At 41.2% G+C, this 24,275-nt stretch overlaps 1 protein-coding gene across 5 annotated transcripts in view; it reads right to left on the reverse strand.

Annotated features, from left to right (window-relative positions):
• The window catches only part of rsrc1 (arginine/serine-rich coiled-coil 1), a 133,625-nt gene that overhangs the window by 56,201 nt on the left and 53,149 nt on the right, over positions 1-24,275 (reverse strand). For all 5 annotated transcript variants that reach the window (XM_039784610.1, XM_039784601.1, XM_039784619.1 and 2 more), the window contains exons 5-6: positions 21,720-21,756; positions 9,008-9,059 (exon numbers count right to left, since the gene is read on the reverse strand). In XM_039784610.1, coding sequence (XP_039640544.1) covers positions 9,008-9,059; positions 21,720-21,756 — 89 coding nt within the window. The remainder of the gene's footprint in view (positions 1-9,007; positions 9,060-21,719; positions 21,757-24,275) is intronic.

Consider the following 24,275-nt stretch of genomic DNA (forward strand, 5'->3'; position numbering starts at 1 on the left):
CTTGTGATAAAAATGTAAACACAGCAGTCATTTTAGCCAAAATGTCTCAGCGTCAATAACTAGGAGATATTTCATTTGTAGACTGAGTAACACCAAACAAGCCTTGGAGTTGTTGTTGCCCTTTAAAGTAATACAACCAATCAATCGAATCACCTAAAGAGCCATCAGAAGAATCCAGTGTGATGAGTGTACGAAGGCCAAGGTTGCTGCGGCAACCCATCCTCGTCCATCTATAACAGGAACGCTGAACATCCATCCATTTTCTATACCTGCTTTTTCTTATTCAGGGTCGTAGGGGGGGCTGGGGCTTGTCCCAGCATGCACTGGGTGAAAGGCAGGGAAACAGTCTGCCAGTCTATTACAGCATATAGAGAAACACATTCACAGCTACGAGGAATTTGGAATTTCCAATTCACCTCACCTGAATGAAAATTCAACACAGGTAATCTCCATTTGACTAATTATATGACTTAAAACCAACTGGCTGCACCAGTGATGATTCAGGTGTGTCCTATGAAAGGGATTGAATATTTGTAATTCAAGAACTTTCTTGATATCCGTTTTCACTTTAACATTAAAATGTATTTTTCTGTTGATCAGTGTCAAAAAAGCCAAAAATATTAAATCTGCTCCGAGTCAATGTTGTGTTACAATAAAACATGAAAACACATAAGCACTGTAAAGTCCCTCTGAATTTTCGACATTAAATTACTGACTTTAATCATGATTAATAACCATGACCACAGTATTAGGCAAAATGCAATTTAATTGTTGGCATTATTGTGCAGCCCTGGGCTTAACATGAAGAATAGTGTGTCAGAGGGTAGACATTATTACAAATCATGAAGACAGGAAGGCACAGGTCTACACTTTGTCTAATCCAGGACAACAATCAGACAGCTAAACCCCTGTAGAAACATCTACAAACTTAAGAGCTGGTCTAAACCTAAAAAAAACAAACAGATGATGTCACAGGACAACTTGTTGTCGATTCCCATGTCTTCCTTGCCTTTCCCTCGCAAAAGCGTCCAAGCAATGAAATCTTTATACCTTCCACATGATGAGAATTCAATATTACTGTTAGCAGTATACACTGTCTTTACTCTCCCCTTCTCATCTCTCACTCTGCATTCTTTGTATTCAGCCTCCCTCTCCACCCCCTCCCGAAAAGCTCTGAGCGCCTGCCAGCGGTCCAAGGTAATTAAATTACTGTGCAAAGTTTACTTAACAGTAAATGGTTAGCAAAATTTAAGGTGATTGCAAATTTGCTTTCATTCCACTTCAATGGCTGGCCTGTTTAAGGCTCGTGTGCAAATAATTAGCACATACATTTGCATCAAAATCATTTATACCATATGTTTCAAAATTATGGAAAGCAGCAAATTAAAAATATTCTTTTTCTGTTATGGAAATGTCTAAATGTTGAGAGAGAGAGAGAGAGAGAGAGAGAGAGAGAGAGAGAGAGAGGGGGGTATCACCATGTGTCACCGACAACAAGGAGAGAAAAAATGGGGAGGAGGAAGGAGGGCCCAAAAATGATTCAGTTTGGATTTTAACATTCTCATAACAGTCTTTTCAAGAGCTCACCAGATGCTGTTTGAAATCTGCCCACAGAAGAAAAACAAAGCCTTCTCAATCTCTCCCTCTCTTTCTCACACACATACAGAATCAGAGAATTTCCTCTAAGTGGGTCTCTCTAGTACAGTATATAGTGTTCACTAAAGCAAGGCAAGGAAAGTTGTCCACTAATTTGACAAGTACTTTTTACACCCTAGACCTTCATTCTCAGAAAAAAATAAATAAGGATAACTGACAACAAAATATGAAAACAAGGAATCTAGCCACAAAAAAAACAACCTGAAACACCACCTACTCAAGCATCAAACCTAACGATTATTTTCTCAACTAATCAATTCATTTTTTGGATATGAAATGTCAGAAAGTATGAAAATTGCCCAAGGAGACATATTCATTCTTGTTTTGTCCAACCAACAGTCTGAAACTGAAATATATTAAATCTACAACAATATAAAACTGAGAAAATCATCACCAGCTTACTAAAGCAAAGAGAAAACCAGGGCGCAGCAGGACCTGCATTTATTAGACCCATAAAACAAACCAAAAATCAATTGTACATAAACTCTGATCCAGGCAGTCCTTAGGTCACTCAGTCCGCTTCGCCACTGACAGACACCTTTGAACTGGGAGGCTTATTTCTTACTGAAATGAATAAAATCCACTTGTAGGTGCAGAGGACCACAGCGATCCACATCGAACACATCCTTCCCTGAAACTCACATGCACATTTTAAAGCGTAAACATACTTCTTTTGAGAGGGTCAGAGAAACAGCTTGAGGCACAGGGCTCTTACTATGAGGTAGGGCTCTCTAACTGAGCTTGACAAACCCTTCCATCCATCCATCCACCCCTCTCATCTAGAGGTCAGTCAGCCTGCCACCAGTGTCAATCTGCTACTGAGTGAGGGGCAGGGGCAGTTTGATAAAAGCTTATTCAGGTATTTAGGTCCTGTGAAAATGGAGTCTCTCTCTCTCTCTCTCTCTCTCTCTCTCTCTCTCTCTCTCTCTCTCTCTCTCTCTCTCTCTCTCTCTCTCTCTCTCTCTCTCTCTCTCTCTCTCTCTCTCTCTCTCTCTCTCTCTGAGACATAATTACGACTGTTGACTGGAACAGTGAGGTAATGGCACATAAATCCAGCTGATCAATGGTTACAGAGACTAAATTACAGGACATCCCAGCGCCATTATTCTACCAAAGGACAACAGGAGACACATTCCTGCACAGATGCAAAGGGGATTTCTGTTGCTGTTGTGTAATTGTTTCTTTAGTTGGAATATGGTGCAAGCTATGTTGTTAGATTTCTAGCTTTGCATTTGAAGATTTCACACAAAAAAAGTTGAACTAACAAAACATAAAGAGAAAACCAAATGGATGTATCAAACTAAATCCCTCTAATGCAGCTAACCTGGAAGCATCGCCACGGATTTGTTAAGTCGAGGCTTTTAAACTGGTGTTTAAAAAGTGCTGCGAGGGTAAACATTAGCAAAGCTTCTCTATAGGCCAGGCTGTTTTAATCATTAAACTGCACGAGTCATGATTAGCTGTTGTATTCCCGACTACCATTTTTTTTTTCTGCTCTTTATAATCTTTGACTGAACCTTTAATGTTTAATCAAGACAAAGCAGTACATTTAACAACCCCTGAACCCCACAACAAAATAACTAAATAAAAAAAAGGCTGTCATCAAGATGTTATATTTTATATATTTTTGCTAAAAAAAATACCCCACTACAGCAAAAGCCCTCTTTTCTGCTCAGAGTCAAGTGGCATGCTGCTGCTGTTGTTACAATAACACCTTTAGCAAAGAGAACATGTAGTTGGCAGTTATTACTGGGTAATTCCCTTGTGTTTTTTTTTAAAGAGAAATCCCCTTTGAGATGAAGGTCCCCGCTTACTGCTGTTTGTGACAATCACCTTAGTCATGTCACACTAAAAGTGGTGCTACAACTAGAGTGACGGCAAAATGATTGAGATGGATAATGTGTGATAACTGTTATTCACTGCCTAACAAATCCCGTGCTGCGTACCAGCATGACTGCTGAATCTCAGGGAGATGAGGATCAAAGTACAAGAAGTGGCAGAGAGAAAATTGGAAGAATGAGAATGGAGGAAAACAAAAAATATGCAGAGGGGGAATAAAGAAGGAGACTTGGGCCATGTAAAGAGCTGGGTCTTGTCTCAGTCTCCCCATCCCCGTCACCTCTTATCCTGGCAGAACAAAGGGCGGCAGCCTCCTAAATGTGGCGCATTAGCCCTTTAGTTCCAGAGGGGGTAAGGTGACACCCTCCATGTATGTGGTCTGTTCAGCACACATCTGTCAGGGCCTAAGGGGGTGGGCTGGGGCAGTGGGAGGGATGGCGTGTACTGGAAGCACAAGGAAGACGGAGGAAAGAAGCGGAGAGCTCGAGAGAAAGGGTGTGCATGTGTGTGTGTTTCTTCAGGACCCCTGCTGCGATTGAGAAGCCTAATACCCCGTATTTACTGTGGAAGAATTAGTCCTATCGCATGATGTTGCTAAGCTTGGCTGGTCGCCTCCCCCCCTGCCTCTTTATGTCTGTCACTCGATCAGAGAGCTGATATAAACAGACAGAAAAACTTACATACACAAACAAGAGACACACACTCCTACAGACATGCTTAGAAGCCAACATGCACCATAACATTGGGTGGTGGTGATACAGTACACATGTATGTAATCGCAACACCCCTGTTCAATTCTGGCTGGGGGGCCATTCGACGAATATCCCTCATTTTTCCCACCATTTGCTCCTTATCACCATCACTTCTGAAAAACATTTGTTAAAAAAAAAAAAAAAAAGAATTTAAAGGGAGATTTGCTGATGTTGTATTTCATAATTAGTTTATTCTTAACTTTAGGATTGGCTTTTTGCTTGTTTTACATCAACATTGGTGGTGTTTTTAAACTGTATCAATGCATTATCTGAATCCCAACTTCATATGGAGGTAGCAAAGTTTCCCATTACAAAATGATTGATATCAATAGTACTGAAATACAACATTTGATAAATGGGAGTCAACAGTACCAGGAAATGAGTTACAGTAAAATATTGTATAATTTTTACACCATAATATTAAACTTTTTATTTTATTTATTTATTTTGTAAAAGATGTACAACTCAATTATTGCTTAAAGTGAGATATTCAAAGTTGTTGTTTTTTTACACTACACTAATAATGCCTACATTTGATACAAACAAGCACACATTTAAGTTTTGTAAGTATTTTACAACCTGAAAACACAAAAAATATAAAATATAAAATCAAAATTCCTCTATTTTACTGCATTTTAGTTGTAAATTGCACCACTCGTTCAAATGTTTAAAATATATGCTAGCAGAAACAAATGATTTATGCGTCATATTTATCCACTTCAAATAAAGAACCTAATCTAATCTCCGATATTCTCCTTCAGCATCGCAATGACCTCTTTTCGACTCTATTTTAGACCTTTTAGAACTAAAAAAAATACCGCTGGGAATTGCAGTAGTCAATGTTGTATTTTTAATTGTGAAGCTTCAGTTATAAATCAATTACTGAGATGTTCAACATTATTAAAATCAGAAATGAGAAACTTACTCCCTACAAACTCCAGCCAGGTGTCAAACATAGACAAACTAATAGAGGAAGTTAATTCAGACCAGTCCAGCCTCTGCCAAGTTCAAGCCTCTGATGAGATCTTAAGGACTGTTTGTTTTGCTGCTGTCAAAGGTTCAAATAGGGAGAAGACGGAGGTTTTGATGACCCCTGGCCCTCAGGTCCTTAGTGGGTGTTCTGCAAACACTCCCTATTGATGTGTGGATAAGGAGAGGCCCGCTGCCGCACACAGTGCTTATGCTCATTTGAGTGGAAATGGACACCGCTCTGAAAAGAGCCAAGAACCCAGCAAGTGGCTGAAAAGAAAAGAGTATAATACATATGTAAGGGTGTCGTGGCTGCTGTGTGTGTGTGTGTGTGTGTGTGTGTGTGTGTGTGTGTGTGTGTGTGTGTGTGTGTGTGTGTGTGCACATAGAGATGGGATGCATAGAGAGCAGCTTACTCAAAAATACTGAGGGTACCACAAAGTAGAGACACTGCTGCTGCTTTTTGCTATGACATAAACTTTATACTATATTTCCCATCCAACTAAATCCAGCTGAACTTCCTCGACCTGTGCAGGAGGTTTCCCTGCAATCGGGCCAATGCAGGCTGGGATAAGTAGTGAAAAAATCTCTGTTAACTGTGATTTTCTAAGCTTTGAAAGTCCAATATTTCAGAATGAATGACCGTGATTGATATTAATACTTAAAATTATCTATACATCTTATGTATGTATTTTGTGCACATCATGACAATATTAGGGCCTTGTTTCATTAACATAAAAATTGTAAGAATTATTAAAGTTACAAATAATGACAGTGAAAAATAATCTTATTATTGAATAAATTAGCAAGTGAATTTGTCTTGGAAATATGAGGTGTAGTGTGTGTGTTTGATATGTAGGCCAAGCAGGAAGTGACCCATAAACATATCCATCCAGCTCTTTCATTGGGGGCCAGTGTTGCCCTCCTCCTCTCACCTCATCATCCCACCGCGCGCGCACACACACACACAGACACACACACACACACACACACACACACACACACACACACACACACACACACACACACACACACACACACACACACACACACACACACACACACACACACACACACACACACAAAGCCCCCAGTGAGCGTTAAGCAGGCCAACGGGCCAGCCGAGGGGGCTCATTACAGGTCCACAGAGCCCCCCAACACAAAGGCCTGAGCCGCTTTAGCCATGGGATGATCTGCTCTCTACTGACTAGAGAGAGTCCATAGACGGACAAAAGGAGGGAGGGAGGGGATGGGAGAGAAAGAGGTGGAGGAGAGAAGAGAAGTGGGGAGGAGAGCCACGGGCTTTAAGGATGTCAGGAGACCCCGGGAGAAAAAGCCTGGCGGGCGCTCAGAGAGGAACGGAGGAGGAGGGTTAAGCTCCACGGCTACGTCAGGACATTAACATTCACACAACCTCCCAACATCTGCTGCTTCCTTCTCGCCCTCCATCCCTCCCTATCTTCCTCTGTCCACTAACAACACTGGAACAAAGACAGTAAGACGGAGAGTGAGAGGACAGATAGACGAAGAGCCACGAGAGAAAAGCAAATGGAGAAAATAAGAAGAAACGTGAGACGGATGAATTTAGAAGATTTGGCGGCTTAGCAGCTGCAGGGTCAGAGGACTTGAGAAAAAAAAAAGATATAGTACCTTATATTTCTTGTTATACAAACATGATATAAATTGGCAAGGGCAGTCTATGGTTAATCACAAACAGAGAAAAGGCAGCAGAAAACATGACTGAAAAATCAGTCCAAGTGCCAAATATAAACTCCTTTATCAAGTTCAAATCGGTGTCATTTCATGATCACAGGCACCCGAAGGCCTGATACAGGCCAGAATGGGCTCTCTGGTGAAGACAATCTTTGACTCAGCCATAAACCTGTTCTTTTGGAAGCCTCCAGGAAAGAGAGGAAAACCAGCGACATGTCCAGTGCATTAAACCCTCGCTTCTAGTTCCATGTCTGGCCCTGGGCCTGTGTCTGCACCAGTCTGGCCCGCTGCACTCAAAGCCACATGCTCAATTTTATGTTGCTTTACCACCATTAGTGCACTATTAGTCTAGGATGGCAGGGCAGGGAGTGTGGGGTGTCTGATATATAATAGAGAACATAATTAAGCAAGGGAAAACAGAAGTCAAACTGTCCCCCATTCGCAAACATAATACCCACATGTAGACTATGAGAGTCAATTCCAAGTATCATGAAAATGTAAAGTTGAAAAATATGTAAAATCACAAAAAGGGATCGCAGCGTTGTTCTGTGGCCTACAGTAAGGCAGAACAAGTCTCAAGTGAGGTAAGTGTGTGGCTGCTGGGTGCTTTATAGATGATGTATAGATGCCTGCTTCTTTCATATATTTCCTGTGGTGAAATTAGAGCCCTGTTCTGAAGTGCTGGGCCATTGTACGTGTGTGTGTGCATGACTGTAAACATGAAGACATCTTTCTCCACAGTCAATCTCTGCCTGTCACATCTGGCTCGCAACTCTACCCCTCGAATACACACTGGAATATATACACCGCGTGCATGGTGACATCTATGACTTATGTACTGGGAGGAGTGTTTGAAATTAAGCTGCAGTGAATATGGGCCCAGAAGCACTGAGAGCGAGAACAGGAGAGTGTGTGTGTGTGTGTGTGTGTGTGTGTGTGTTGTGTGTTGTGTATGTGTTGTGTGAGAGAGAGATTGTGGTGGTGTGTGTGTGTGTGTGTGTGTGTGTGTTGTGTGAGAGAGAGATTGTGGTGGTGGTGTGTGTTTGTGTTGTGTGAAAGAGAGATTGTGGTGGTGTTTGTGCCGTGCGTGTGTGTGTGTGCGTGTGTGTGTGTGTGTGTGTGCTTTGAGTCTTGCTGTGTGTGGGAAAACAAGTACAAAACCCGTCCAGGTCCACTGTCAAGTGTGCCTATATGAGACTGTGGCTCATTCACAGCTCATTTCAATTTGCAGCAAAATGTGTGGTAGTGCTGTGAAATATGGCTAAAAATGTTTATATATTTTATTCCCTTATATACATTATGTATATCTTGATATTTGCACATTTTACAACAAAACTACTAGATTAACAAGGTTTTACACCATTACATATGAACCGAGGCCGCGGTGACCTCAGGCGTTGGGATGAAAATTAGCACCTTCAAATCTAAGGCCTAGTTACTCTGCTGGTACCACTCTTACTCGCTCTAAATGTCTACACAGTACACGGTCTGAAAAAGGAGACTGCATGAATTTCTGTCAACTCTTGTGAAATTGAACGGTCTGACATGAAACTGCTGTGCTGTAATTGCTCATGCACTCTGGACACTGAAGTAGTGCAAAGATTAAAACATTAAACATCATGGCCATTCTCCAACATGTACATACATACATACATACAAATGTATATGTTGCAACATACTTCTGAGACATTATACCTGACCCTAACAAAACAAACTAAATAAACAAACATAAAAAAACATTTAAAAAAACTGTAAAACTAAATATAAAAATAAACCTTTCTAAAAAAAAAAAAAAAAAAAAAAAAAATAACTAAACTGAATCTAGCTTACACACTCTGACAACTAACTAAAACTGAACTTGAAATTGAAAAGTTAAAACTAAAATAAAAACTAATTGAAAATTCAAAACTATTATTATATTATTGCTACAGACTGAGGCAGCTCTACACAGTATCTACACACTGCCTTAAAGTTAGCATCCCTGGATGAGTGAGTGACCACTGCCAAGTGTCAGACTACAGCACCAGCTTTAAACCACACTGTAAGAAAAATAATTGAGGGAAGAGTCACCGACTTACCTGCAGCCTGAAGGACCATGTGCATTCGGACTTTAGCCTGCTCTGCTGGAGTCTGCAGAAGAGTAACAGACAGGTAAAACAAAAACAGAAAATTAGTCAACAATAATGATGTGATGTTTTAATTGAACTGAACAAAAAGTTTCTCATTCTTCTTAGACAACTACACAAAGGCTAAGTATGTTGCTCGAGGGCACGTTAAGCAGGACTTCCACTCATTAACACAAAGGCTTTCCTCAGGATGATCTACCTGTTTACTATAATACCACCCTGCTGCCTGAGATATCACAAAGCGCAATTCATAACTGGGGACTGCCTCCACACTGACACAACTGCATCTACAGTATGTAATCTAGCTCTAAAACTGTTGTGCCCATCAGGCTGAAATATGTTTTACCCATGATGATTTTTAACATTAAAGTGAATGTTCCCTTAAACTGTCCTTACGAAGCACCAAGGGACAACTTCACCAATCTCCTAGTCTAATCATCTGTATAAAAAATAAATAAATAAATAAATAAACCTGCTGGTGAAAAACAGAAAGCAACAACATCTCTGACACACCAGGGAGAATCAATGAGAAAGAGATGAAGAGAAATTTAGAGACAAAGAGCGAGAGTGAGAGGAAAAGAGAGAAAACAAAAGCTGCTTTAACAAGTCTATGGAGAGTTGGATAAGAGGGCACAGAGAGCACATTTTACAAAGATCACAGCCAAAGACTCAACATATTCCCCATCCTATCGTGTGTGTGTGTGTGTGTGTGTGTGTGTGTGTGTGTGTGTGTGTGTGTGTGTGTGTGCGCGCGCGCGCGCATCAGAAACGCTTAGCAGGCATGAACGGGGGGAGGGCCTTGTGCTTTGACAGCTGTATTGGGAGGCGCAGCCCTTTCTCCTGACATGCCCTCAAAAGGGTCTTGCTGTAATTCCAATATCACTGCTATTAGATTTGAGGGTCTTAATTGTCAAGGAAGAATGATGGCTATGACAGGGCGCGGAACTGTAAAAGGCGAGCACGCTACAGATTGCTCTCTGAGTTTTTTTCCCCGGCGCTGCCACGGCACAGAGGCCCTCGTTACCATGCAGCGGTGAAGACTGTGTGTAGGATTAGAGAGAAATTAAATGCTAATGGGGATGGGATCTGAATCCGCTGCCTGGGAGCATCATTTAGACGACAGGGCCGGGGCGTCGCTGACAGGCAGCGCTTCCTCCCTCCTCCTCCACCTTCACAGACAAGCTGGCTCTTCCTCCCACTATTCCTTCTCCCAGCTTCCCCACCCACAGAAAAAAAATCTGATTTATCAAACTGTAAACTTGTCACTTTGTAAAAACGTCACTTTTCGGTGGCAGCCAGGGAAATATAATGACCCCCTTTAATATAGCGGTGTAAGGGTGCTGTATTCTAGATGGAACGCACATCCAGGCACTGCAGACAGACTGACGCACACTTAATGCAACATGGGTGTGTGTGCGTGTGCGTGTGCGTGTGTATCCCCTGTAGCAGGACAACACTCACTGGCACTGCTCGACAGCTGAAATTACTAATCACTATTATACTGGAGAAGAGGAAGAACACTTGAGGCCTTCACCCACACACAGACGTATAAAAACACACACTTTCTATTCCTTCTCATGAACAAATGATTAGGGCACAATTTAGTCATTTTTTTCTTCTTTTTTGGTATCTTCTTTACAGCAAAAAGAAGGATTATATGCCATAAAATAAAGGTCCTGGGCAGGATTCAAACGTAGGAAAATGGCACAGGGCTTAGCCTGCTAAACAATTAGAACGACACAGGAATCAGTCTTGGTACAACCAGTCATTTAAAGCAATAACACATCACATCTTAACTAAACTGATCATTGTGTGCTGTGCAGTCATCTTAGTTACAGTTTATTACGACGCCCCCCTCAGTAATTACATTAGCATTTGTTTACATTGGCCTTAAGGCATGTGTAAGTCCATGCATCCTCAATGTAGGCAAACACAAACACACACAGGCCAGCCAGCTGTGGGTAATACAACACTGATTCGGACACAGGATAGCAAACTGCTGCTGCGTTGTCTGTCGCTGTTAAAAATTTCAAGCAACTTGCTGTTCTTACGACACAAATCACTGATGTCAAAGCAGTTACTTCCTATCACCCTGTCAATGGAAAAACACCTACTTTAACATCAATGATTGGCATGTGGCCAGAGGTGTGCTTAAACGTTTTAGCAGGGAACATCACAGAACTTTTCTGCATAGAATTACTCTTTCAATAAATGCAGTTAAGAAAGAGATAAAAAAAAATTAAAATCAGGACAAGTGTGTACTTCCTGCCTAAAGAACTACATAAGGCTCAAACAGGCTAATTAATATCAAATTATCAAATGATATAAAAAGGTACTCAGAAGTCAACTTACAACTAAGCAAACATAATGATACAGAACACACACACACACACACACACACACAAGTGGACATATAGTACACAACATTGCATGTTTTTTGCTTCCCAACAAACTCTCTATTTTTCTTTCTAATTCACACATGCATGCCAGCTTCGTCTGTGTGTAATTCATTAGTAAACAATAAAAAGGCGTTAATTGTGCTCCCCAGAGGCAGATCTGTGTTCCCCCCACTGGGAAAAAGGCACCCGCTGCATCTGAAGTGGCTTCGCCCCTCAATTAGAACTGCGCCTTTCCGACTCACACAAACAAAGATGAGACAGAGGGAGTAAGGTGGGAGTGTGTGTTAGATATGAGCAGCACTTTCTTACAGGGGCTCTAGATTATCACACTGTGAGGAGAGGGGAGACAGGCAGAGGGGGACAAAAGACAAGGAAGACAGACACACAATGTTGCCTTTGTTTTCTTCAGAGCTCAGGAATTATTGCAGACAAAATGAGGTTGAGTGTGAAAAAGAGGGACGGTGAGGAAGAAATTAAAAGATGAAGAAAAAGAATATGGACATAGAGGGGACCAAAAGACACACGGGATCAGATATATCCGTCAAGAGAGGAGCTTTTAGAAAGTAGAAATGTACAGACTTTTTTTTTTTTTTTTTTTGAGCCACGGCAGTCTTATAGGCTCAAAATGTACTTTGTACAACATGTCATCAAACCACGTTGGATGCATAAGTGTTTATGGCTGTTTTCCAAGAGGCAACATTCAAAGGTGACAAGCTGACCATCATAAAGAGGGTTGAGCTTCAGCAATTGTTTAAATATGAGGATAACGGCACCCTGATTGTTTAAATATGAGGATAACGGCACCCTGATTGTTTAAATATGAGGATAACGGCACCCTGATTGTTTAAATATGAGGATAATGGCACCCTGTTTCAGACAATTCTTCCTGGAGGGAATTCATAGTGTTGCACTCAATTGTACGCACTGAAATAGGGTTGTGAAGAATGAAAAAGGGCTCGACAGAGAAGTTCAAATCCTGCCCTTCCTGTCCTTCACACACCTGGCCAATCGCTGTGACCCTCTGAGAACAACTTTGGTTGGAGCATACCAACGCCTTATGTGTTGCCCCGTTATATCTAGCAATACTTATTTCAATATTATGTGCCCATGCTTTGAGATTATGTTTCTCTTTGTGCCTTTCAGCTGAAACACTGAAAGAGCCCTCTCTGAATGCAATGAAATCTCGTCATACATGTCTAGTTCAGGTTTTGTTATCACTAACATGCAGTAGACAATGTTCTCTCTTTCTTATCTCTCTCTAAAGAAAACCTTTTTTAAAAACATCCTTCTTCTCAAGTAGCTGTCATAATAGAATCTACTGTTATTGGGATATTACTGCCAGCTCTGACACCCACACCCGCTTGACTCGGGCTAACTCTTGCCCTAAATGGGACAGGAAGTCCTGTATGCTCACGGAAGGCCTCCAGCTTGTTCCCTTACCTCACCATAGCGACGACAGACACACTGAGACATGCTTAGCTGAGCATAAGTGCCCAGCGTCTGTCCCATTAGTCAAAAATAAACATGTTCCATTAGAAAAATAAATAACCTTCACTCGGCTTGGTAAAAACAATGCCACACTATGTATGATGAGGTACCGCATGCAGGAGATTTCATCTTTTGGTAGTTATGCTCTGGTCCAAGGCACTAGTTTTAATATTATTATTGGGCCTGAGGCCGGCTAGACAAAGCAAAGTATGGTGGGTCAGCAGCTGAATAAATGCCTGTTAGAAAAGAAGAGCAGAGGTCCGATAGGCCGATCTGGCCAGATTGCGGTCAGACCACTTTGTCACCAGATGAATAACTCCCTTTAGCATACCAACGCAACAAAAATAAATAACGACTAAGCAGAAAGAGACATTAGACACAACACAAGCAACACTTTGAGTTACTTTTAGTCACCCTCTCCGGACATAATCTGTCCATCCATTTGTTTTTCTATAATCATTTACTCTATGAATATGGATATTGTAGATAGTTTCAGGCTCAGGTGAGACATGAACAAAAACTGAGGAAGTGAGGAGGAGACCAAGGGGAGAGTGCGGGACAATGAAGCAATGAAGGGTGAGACAGATACTCTAGGTTAGAGAATCAGAGCGAAGCCCTGCTGGTCTTCCTGATGATTAGTTGAACTCCGCAATCGGCAGACAGTAAACCATCATCTCTCAGGCAGCTCTGAGGAGCGAAGCCAGTGAGGCTCATCTCATCTCTACCACAGACTCAACTCAACAGAACATTAGATGTACAGTATATGCCATGTATAATACTACCATAGTTATAGGAAGATTACTGCTGAAAGATTGAGCTATTATCTCATTGTAAACATGCATTCAAATAAATATAGATTTGATTAAATAGATATCACACAGTCATAGCTACGCTTATTTTTTTAAAGCAATATGAGGTGAGCAGCCAAATATTCATCCACTGCACAGTGACTTCATTGCTTTCAGTCCTTTAAAACCCTTTCAAGTTAATTCCCACTGAAAATAAGGAATGTAGTGCCAAGAAACTCAATAACAAAAATAATTTTGTGTCATTTTATTGACACATTTATTCATTTTGACATAATTCGCCCCATATCACTGAAGATGATTGGTTTTAAACATAATTGAAGTTATCTTAGTGCTGAGGGAAGCCGAATTGCATGCACTCTGTTAAAATGGCGTGTGCCCATTGTTAGAATGAAGCACAAAAAATCTAGGAGGATAGATTAGTGACTTTGTCTATGTCTCTATGTCCTCTTGGTAAAATAATTGACCAAAGAGCCAGCCTCCCAAAATATTTCAGGGAAATTACTCTAAAAGTTTGTGATTATTTCAAATTATTATAAAACTAGTGTTTTAAACAAAGAGTTTAACAGAACAAAATGATCAAGGTTAACAGATAAATAACAGTATTGTAAACATGGTGAATGGGACCTTTGTCACACATTATCCCCGCTTTCCTGCTCCCTACCTTAAAAGTAAAGAATCTGAAGTAATAAATAAATGAATACATGAATGAAATGTGGGTTTGAGTAAACTAACCTCACAGTTCCAAATATCTCCAAAACACTATCTTGAGTCCATCTACTGTAACATTAATCTTAATTGCACCACTGTAACCATTATTATCTGTCAATAAACAGTTTCAATATACACTCTCTCTAACTCTCTTTATGCTGGAGTTGATATGCTCAATATTCATCTCATTATATTTTTAAAGTCTTCATCTGTTTCCATTTTCTTTCATTCGTTGTATTCTGCTCAGGCTTCGTCCTCATCTTTTCTTCCTCTACGCCTCCCTCCCACTCCCCCAAACAAACACACAGATATATCCCATACCCAAAAGAGGACAGGGGAAAACAGAGCCCCTAGAAAATGCAATATTTCTGTTTTTAATATCGGGTCTATAAGATCAGGGCAGAGATGGGTTCCATGGCAATATGTTTATTTATATATTTTATAAGAAGGGGGGGAAAAAAATCTGCCTATCAGTGTATGTATTTGGGGGGCCTGGGCCACTGTATCTGAGCTCATCTTATATGAAAAATAATGTTGTGTATGGCTATACTTTTATATATAATGGCAATATGGGATCAGGGCTCTTTTACAATGTGCCATACTTCAGGCTAGGGCTAACAGCATTTTATGGCCCGCCAGCAGTTCATCTTCATGTCTCAGTCAGGCAGGAGCACTGCATAATAATGTCGTTTCCTGCCCCCAAATGCTATTTCACAGGCCGGGGCTCATTTCTCAAACTTCACCACTTTTACAATTTCCCAAACTTTTATTCCCGTCATTATTACCAACAAGATTTCATTACGTATTTAGAATGTAAACAAGTCTGAGTAATGACACTCCCCCGTCTTCCTGGAATCATTCCCGCTGATGGCTCTGCTGCTATCTCAGGCGCGTGTATTCATACAAACACACGCACACTAAAACATGCACGTGCATAGAAATACACAAAACCCTATGCACTGCAGTTTGCCCACATACAACCATACAAGAAGTACACATACATAGATAAACTGCCCCAGCCAAGATACAACTCAAAGGCAGTAATTTACTACACCATGTGCATGTGTGTGTGCGTGGGTGCGCATTCATGTATGTGTTCCTGATAAAAGGGGGAGGCGGTAGGGGGGGGGAGAGAGTTTTATACTCAACTCACATAAATCATGTAGAAGAAAAATGAGCAAATGTGCAGGCTAACTCATCTTCTCCCCATCCGGAGAAAATGAAATTCACTGGAATACCTATCAAAACTGCAATCATCCAGAGATAATATCTTCTTTGGTCTATCTGCACTTTCCGATTTAATTTCCTCCATGCCCTTGACATCCAGCGATACCATTAAGATGAAGCACATACAGTAAGGGAGTAGTTCTCACGTTTTGATATATGAGATCTCCGCGCTTAATGTAATATCATCATTTGAAAATTAATGTAATCTTTCTTTTGTTTGGGGTGGGGGGTGTTTTTTTTTGGGAAATACTCAAGGAGCGGGCCACAGTGAGACAGGCAACAACATGGAGAGCAAGACAGTGATGGGGACACATGAAAAGGAGACAGAAAAACAAGTGGTATGCAAGAAAGGAGGGGCAAACGGGGGGATACTTTGTGGAGCGCCCCCCCTCTCCCCGTGCCAGAATGACATGCAATTACGTGTGGGCCTGCCCTGAGTCAGAGGTCACTCAAATTACTCCATCATTTAGCTGCGCCGTCGAGATGAGAGAGAGAAAGAAACCACCCCACCCCCTCCACATCCTTCCAACCCCCGCCGCCACATCAAATATCATGAAATCATTAGTGTAATAAGCATGGAAATCTGTTTGCAGATTATCAACACCCACCACCTCCCCTTCCACTCCTTTATCTGCACAGAATCTTTCTCTCTGAGCTGTTTTCACCTCTTTATCCTATAAAATCATATTAGAGAGGAAGAAAGACAGACAGAGACAAAGAAATACAAAGAGAGAGAAAGAGATATAGTGAGAGATGAAGAGAAAGTGTTTAATGAGACAATTAAAGACGCAGAATTTAAAAAAAAGGAACGCTAATATATCATTCTGAGCTCTGAACTCTCCTCAACTCCTTGTGTTTTACACTAAGGCGACTCAAAGTCAACTCACTGCAGTGAGACCAGTTTGTCACATTCTTGGTGTGAGTGTGTTGTCCTGACTACAGCTGCTGTTGCCTGTCTGTCAGTAGGCCAACAAGGCTATTTGCCTCAGTAAACTCTTCAACTCACCAAGGGACACTGGGGCGACATCAGCCAGCCCTGAAGAAAGCCATGTGTACAGCAGTCTGGTGACCCCTCGTTTCTATGCTACCTTTTTCGGATAAAACAAACACTTTCTTGTGATGCAGAGCACCCCTGCATCAACAGTTTAAAGTGTTTGAACGCCATTTAGGCAACAATGGTTTGAATTATTTACAGACTACAAACCAAAATTACTTCTATCAGAGGGACAACACAGCGTGGGTGAACTATAGGTAAGAAATCCTGCAGGGAAATTGAGGGTTACTGGACAACCATTAAGACTTTAAGGTATCAATTTAAGCTTATGAATAGCGCAGAAACACTTTATGTGTTCCTAAATTACCAGTCATATGCAAACTATTCCCCCTAAACAATGTATCTTTCATTAATACAATTTAAAATCATAATGTTTCTATAAACAAACTTTAAAAAGGACTTTCTTATTGCTTTTACGAAAGGCCGGCAATGTCCCATCAAGACTCAGCATGTTATCCAATGACTACACAGATGTGTCATTTCAGTTTTCTGTGAATCATGACCTCAACTCAACCTGAAACCCTGGACTGACCTGTAAACCAGCCTCCCCTGCTCTCCACTAACACGCTCTATTCAAACTCCCATCCCAGGGCCGAGCTACCTCTCTCTCCCCCCCGTTCTTCCAGTGTGTGTTGTGGAACGATGGGTACAGCTGCTGATTGAGCCAGTAATCCTGATGAGGCCGATTCCTCATGTATTGATTGAGCTGCTGGCTTTCTTCTACTTCGCTCTGAGAAGCTGTGCATCTGGACTGATTAGCTGCTGTAGGCCACCTCTTTCGCTATCGCTCCATTTCTCCCAGAGCAAGGAATCATCCAAGTGTGTGTGTGTGGGTGTGTGTGTGTGTGTGTGTGTGTGTGTGTGTGCGTGTACAAAAGCAGAAACTAACGCAGAGCAGTGGGAGCAATTAACTTCAGTCTTTTTCTCTGCATCGCTACTGATCGCGTTCAGTCAATCTGTTGAAATACGAAAAACAAAACAAACATGAACAATAACACAAACCTCAGACCACATAAATCTTAATTGGCCACCTAATTACAGCACCAGTCATTCACTCATACTGTTAACTTTACAGGAGGATGCAACGTTAGTATTCATCATGAAAAATCAAGCGCAAGAATCATTTGATTGTCACTGTGTGACAATCTTACAAATATTTTGTTGTTATGAGTAAACACCGGAAGAGTTTCTGACAACTAATGCAAATTATTTAAATTAATATTAGGAAGTAAAAATAAAAAGCAATTCCTTGATAGAGACCAGGTCCAAGGCAGCTGCTTGAAAGGGTATTGTGACTTGAGCTTGGCGACACCATGACAAGTGTCAATATGGTTGTTGCACTAATCTTAAGAGCACTACATCAACAGAGAGCCATAAATGCCTGTTTAGAAATCTGCAGGGATATATGTGTGTGGTATAGAGGGAACCAGCCTTTCGAACAGCCCTGCAACTCTCCCTCAGAGGGAGACAAGCTCCATTATTTACAGTTCTCTGTCCCGAATCGTAATAAGAGTCTTGCGCTCCCCAGGTAGCTGACTACTGGGGTGCAATCTCCCCATAAGCATAAACACACCCATAAATTCAAACACTCAGTATTCAGGTATTCAAATTCCCCCAGACATATAAATACAAAAAAATGTGCACGGGTAAACATACCAGTGTGTGTGTGTGTGTGTGTGTGTGTGTGTGTGTGTGTGTGTGTGTGTGTGTGTGTGTGTGTGTGTGTGTGTGTGTGTGTGTGTGTGTGTGTGTGTGTGTGTGAGAGATGTTTAACTCTGAGCTGATCCTAATAAAGACCAAGAATCAAATGCAAACATATTATAATCTGCTCCTATAGGTCCACTTGGTGCAAAAAACTATACAAAACACACACGCAAACTAGCTGCACTAACCCCTGCCAAGAAGCATTACAGAAAATTTACTCACTAAGCAATACCCTAGGACATGACGTGTAAAAAAAGACAATCTAGATTATATTCCAGTACTACTGTTCTGTTTAACTTTAGTGAATTAGAATAAATTGATAATATGATACACAGATATACAATTCAAGGTAACTCTCGCCAGATGTAAATGTGAAAACATGAAAAATCTTTGCATATATAATGTACATACAGTACATCATATTTGTCTGGACTATATACTGACTAGGGGTGGGAATCACCAGAGGCCTTACGATACGAAATCATCACGATACTTATGTCACGATACGATATTATTGCGATTTTAAACATATTGCAATATTCTGCGATATATTGCAATTCATTAACTTTTTTCCAACTTCAAATATTTCCCAATTTCAAATTGTGTCCCCAAAAGGAAACTTCTGTTTCATCTAAAAAGATAGATTTCTCTGTTTGTTCATCTCACTTCAATTGTATTGCTGCAAAATCAGATTGTCAAGCAGACAAACTGACCAACACATATATAATAAAAGATCGATACTTGGCGTCTGTGTATCAATACAGTATTGCCACAGAAAATATTGCGATACTATGCTGTATCGATTTTTCCCCCACCCTTAATACTGACCCAGTATCATTTAGGGCTGGGTGATAAAACGATCTCAAAACTGGATCACGATAAAATTCAGGTCAGCTTTGGACATATTTACCCGATAACACAACTACAGTCTGGGTTTTTATTGTGAGCGTTTGTCTGTTGCCGGTATTGTATGGAAATGTGTTCCCCCGTCGAGTGTTTTCCTCCTGTTAAAATGGGTAGCACCCCTATCCATAGTTATGCTTAGGGATTAGGTTTGGTTCAGATTTGGGTATGGAGAAGAAGGTGAAGTTGGAAAAGGGAGAAGAAATGAGCTAAACTGGAGCCAAGGCCAAAGAAAGTGATGGTGGACATGGTGAACATGAACTTGCGCTATCCTCTCAAGCTGAAGACATTGTTGATAAAAAGGGTTACACGACGTCAGCTGTGTGATAATGGTTCGGATTTTATAAAAGTGACGAGGAGCAGATCGTTTACGTTGCTTTTAATGTAAGACGTTTTAGGTTGTTTACTAAATCAAAAGAAATGTAGCCAAAACTGACTGCTCACTTAGTTTGCACTTGTTTATTTTGCAGACACAAAAAGGAAAACGTAATTGTAAGATGACTCTGTATGACAAAAATAGCTGGCTACTACTTAATTTTCTGTTGCCAGTAAAAGGCACTACTGTTGTTGACCAGTGGGGCGTCTCATAATGTGAATTTGTAATGTGAGATCTCAACAAAAACATTGTGCTGATTATCGGAAAGGCACGTTTTTTTATTTTATATGTTAATAAACTATATTCTAAAGTGTAATTAAACCTGTGTTTTATTCCGGATTCAGTTAGGACGCACTTTTTAACGGGCAGAATCAGCAAAGAAATGATATTGTGATGAATATTGATTTCGATCAAAATGGGAAAATATATCGTGATTTGACATTTTTTGCCATATTGCCCAGCCCTAGTATCACTTATGTCTTATGGAAATTAGTTCACATTCCTCCACTTGCCTTTAAGAGGGAGACTCATCTCCACATGAGACACACATTACCTAATGTTTGCCAAGATGTAACTGCCAATACACATATTGATTAATGCTGTTTATGCATGTAATCCTCTCTTGAATAATTCACACCCCCTTTTATGGAGTACAACATCAATCACACCTCCAGACCCACCCATAGACATCTCCAAAGCCAAACTACACCATTACTATGTCGTGCACTATATTTAATGACCGTCATTTTATTTAAGTGTCTGAACTCGGAGTCAAAAATCTATGCACTACATAGTGCCCTCAAAAAGTTCTACAGTGGGCAAAAAAGTAGCGAGCAGTGAATTAGTGAACGAGGGAATGGTTTTGGAGACAAAACCATTTTACCTAACCAAAAAGACCACTTTACCTAACCAGTGCCTCTCTATCTCACATGCCGTAAGTGCAACACAATGCTTTAGATAAATAATTAATAACTGTATTATAATTGTTCATGAAACAATTGCATTAATGCACTTTGGGAGCAACTCAATGCAGTTTTGATGTAAACGGTGAGCAAAATACAGGCAAAACCACTCAACTCTTATATCCCACTTCAATCAGAGTTTGATTACAGGCAATAATAACATTATAGGAACAATTCTGCGAAGGAGTTTGACGATGTTAAAATCCGAGGTCTACTTTATCTGATCTGCTACTCGTTCCAGTGGAGAGTTACTGCCAACGGTTTGAATTTCGGGGTCAGTCATTTGTGTGGCATATTCAGGGTCATTTGCGTAAGGTGCTGGGAGCTGCAGGTTTAGTATGCAGGGAGGCAAAGGAGGGAGGGCATGTGACATCCACAGAGAGTCGGGACCCTCGCTGACCCCTGTCTATAATTTATCCCCTGGAATATGGGGCACATCAAACCTCGGTTCCTTCCCACCCAAAAAGAGGAGAGAGAACCTTTTCACTTTTTTGCACGGCACTCTGACCCCGTATTAAAGCGAGTAGCAAGAGAAACGTTGGCCATTAAATTTTCAGGGCTTTCCCGGGAGAGTGTTTCCAGCAGGCCCTCGATTCATGGATGGGAGAAGACTGAGGAAAGGCCCCATGCTGACAGAAGGAGGGAGAGGGAGAAAGAGAGAGGGAGTGTGTGTGCATGCGTGCGTGTTTGTGTGTCTGAAAGGTAAAAAGAAATTGTCCTTTTATACATCCACGTGCAAACAGATATGCACACATGTAGAAATCCTGCAAATATCCTCAACTAAATGCAAAAATGAGGGAGAACTGAGTGGATAACCTGTGTGTGTGAAACGCTAATATAAAAGGTGGACCAGGCCCTAGGGTCGACACTACCCTCCCTCTATCCTTGTTTTCTCTGTCCTCTCTCCCTGCCTGTCGTTAGCTGCAGGTATTCAGCTCCAATTCCGGAGGTTTCATTACAAATGCAGATTTCAAAGTGTGTGTGTGTGTGTGTGTGTGTGTGTGGGGGGGGGGGGTAAGTCAAATAGAACTTACCAGATGTTCTAATCTGCCTTTGATGTTCGCGGGGTCCCTGCAACACAACAACACAATTGTAAATAAAGCGCAGACACACTTTTTTTTTTACAGACGCACACACACATATACCGAAAAAATACACGCATTAATACGCACGAGAGACACAGAATAACAAACTCTACTCTAAGTGTGCTTGAATTAACATTTCTGAACCAATTTCTGAATAGTTGTTCTCACTGAATTGGAACAATACCTGTAGCTAATTCTGATTAGCTAGAATTAGGGCAGCATTTATTTTTTTCATTATTAATTAATCTACCCATTTTTTTCTCAATCAATTGAATCATTGTTTGTTCTATAGAATGTCAGAAAATGACAAAGAAAACTGCCCATCATAGGGTTCCAGAGCGCAAGATGATAAAATTAACTGAAAAGGTCTGCGTCCGACCATCAGTCCAGAGATACTGAGTTTTTCTTAGAGAATAAAGAAAAACAGCATATATTCACATTTGAGAAGCTAAAAACTGTGTTTTTTTGGCATTTTTGCTTGACAATGAGCAGAGTGGTTATGCAAGATATTGATTTCGATGACAGGTTTTGTTTATTTAAAAGAAGAAAAAAAATAGATAATGAAGAATTACCGTAAACGTAACCTTTCAGACTGAAGTGCTGTGGATGTTTGTGTGTGTTTGCATCCACACCAGACAGAGGTTAACCAATATGGTCACCTCACTGTTGCCGGTCATAATAATAATTTCCAGTACAGAGAAAGAACTCGGAGCTTATTATCGGTGTGAATTAATAATAATAATAAAAAAAAAACGTGTGTACGATTATCAGTGTAGCAACAGCAGAATGGCGAGCCGAGGAAGTGAAAGAGGAGGAGGGAGCAGTTGGTTTTAAAAAGAGCAAATTGGCAGTAAATAATAGATGCGATTTTGGCACATTTCAAATTTGTAATAGTGGAAATCAACAGATCAAGAGAACCCAAACAGCCCCGTCCCCGATCCCAGCACTCTCCATGCAACTCTGGCCCCCATTACTGACAACTCCACCCTGGCCATAGCGTTTCACTGTGTGTGTGTGTGTCTGTGTGTGTGTGTGTGTCTGTGTGTGTGTGTGTGTGTGTGTGTGCGTGTGTGTGTGTGTGCGTGCTAAGAAGGAGGAAGGCTTATCGACAGGCTTCAGTTGCTAATGCAGCCAGCAGCATCACAGTGTAAATCTACACCATCTCTAAAATTACATACTGTCTAATCCATCCCACCCTCCACCCCCCTCTCTCCCTCCCTCCCCACTTTCATCCATCTATCCATCCATCCATCCATCCGGCCAGGTCCCATACCCAGTGTGCCCACAAACCTAAGCCATTCCCACATCATCAACATTGCTAAAAACTGGTATGAAGGAATGACCGAAACGTTCAACAGAAATGTTAACAAAAGTAAGAAACAAGGAGAGAAGAAGTCACGAAGAACGGATGTTTGCTTGTTAATTCTGCGCTGTCAGTGAGCCACATGCAGACAAGTCAACCACTTAAGGCAAACTTCATCTAGCTGTAATTACATTACATTCTGACAAACACCCCGCCACATTCATTATACATGATGGGCGCCCGGGCAACCAGACAGCAAGACATTTGTTACCTTGGTGACAGTGTGTGTAATCCGCTAATGAAGCGCAATTAGTGAGAAACAATCTAACACAGGGGAGACGCAGCGCTCGATTCCTCCTTTTCCACTCATTTCCTTGTGCTTTTCTTTCTTCCCTCTCTCTCCCCTTGCACTCCTTTTTATTACCTTGTCTTTTATTTTTGTGATCCAACCTTTATTAAGCTCTTCACTTGCATTTAATCTCCCACTGTGTCATCTGTTGTCTTGACGTCATCAAGGGCAAGCTGTCCAGCACTGTCCGCACCCGGGCGCAGGGATCGCTCTTTCCATTAGGCGCGCGCACACACACACACACACACACACGCACACGCACACACACACACACACACACACACACACACACACACACACACACACACACACACACACACACACACACACACACACACACACACACACACACACACACACACACACACACTCCTCATATCTCTTTTCAAAACATCATATAATCTGCTGAGGTCTTCAGGGACAGAGCTTTCCTTTTCTCCTTATCTCCCTCCCTCCCTCCGTTTTCAGTGCCTTCAACGCAGAGGCAGCATCGATTTCTGAATTACGCCACAATATTAAATAATTAATATACTTGCCATGATTGATGTTTTGCATTAGGCCAATATTAGGTTATCAATCAAAATCCACTTGGTTTAATGTAATAATATTGAAAATGTGTCAGTGCCTGTTCATCCAATTTGTAGTGGAGGCAAGCCAGATAGTAATGGTGGTGTAGCACAAGGCCTCAGAGACACTGTGGCCTGCTTACTACAACCATAGGAGCACATTATAGCCCTGGCACACAGCAGGCGGGAGGGAGGGAGGGAGGGAAAAGTGATGGGGAGAGAGATGAAGTGAAGACATAGAAAGACAGGAATGAAGCAGACCATCAGTGATTCCTGATACGCTGTGA

The sequence above is a fragment of the Perca fluviatilis genome, chromosome 2 (assembly GCF_010015445.1).
Source record: "Perca fluviatilis chromosome 2, GENO_Pfluv_1.0, whole genome shotgun sequence".
Lineage (NCBI taxonomy): Eukaryota > Metazoa > Chordata > Actinopteri > Perciformes > Percidae > Perca > Perca fluviatilis.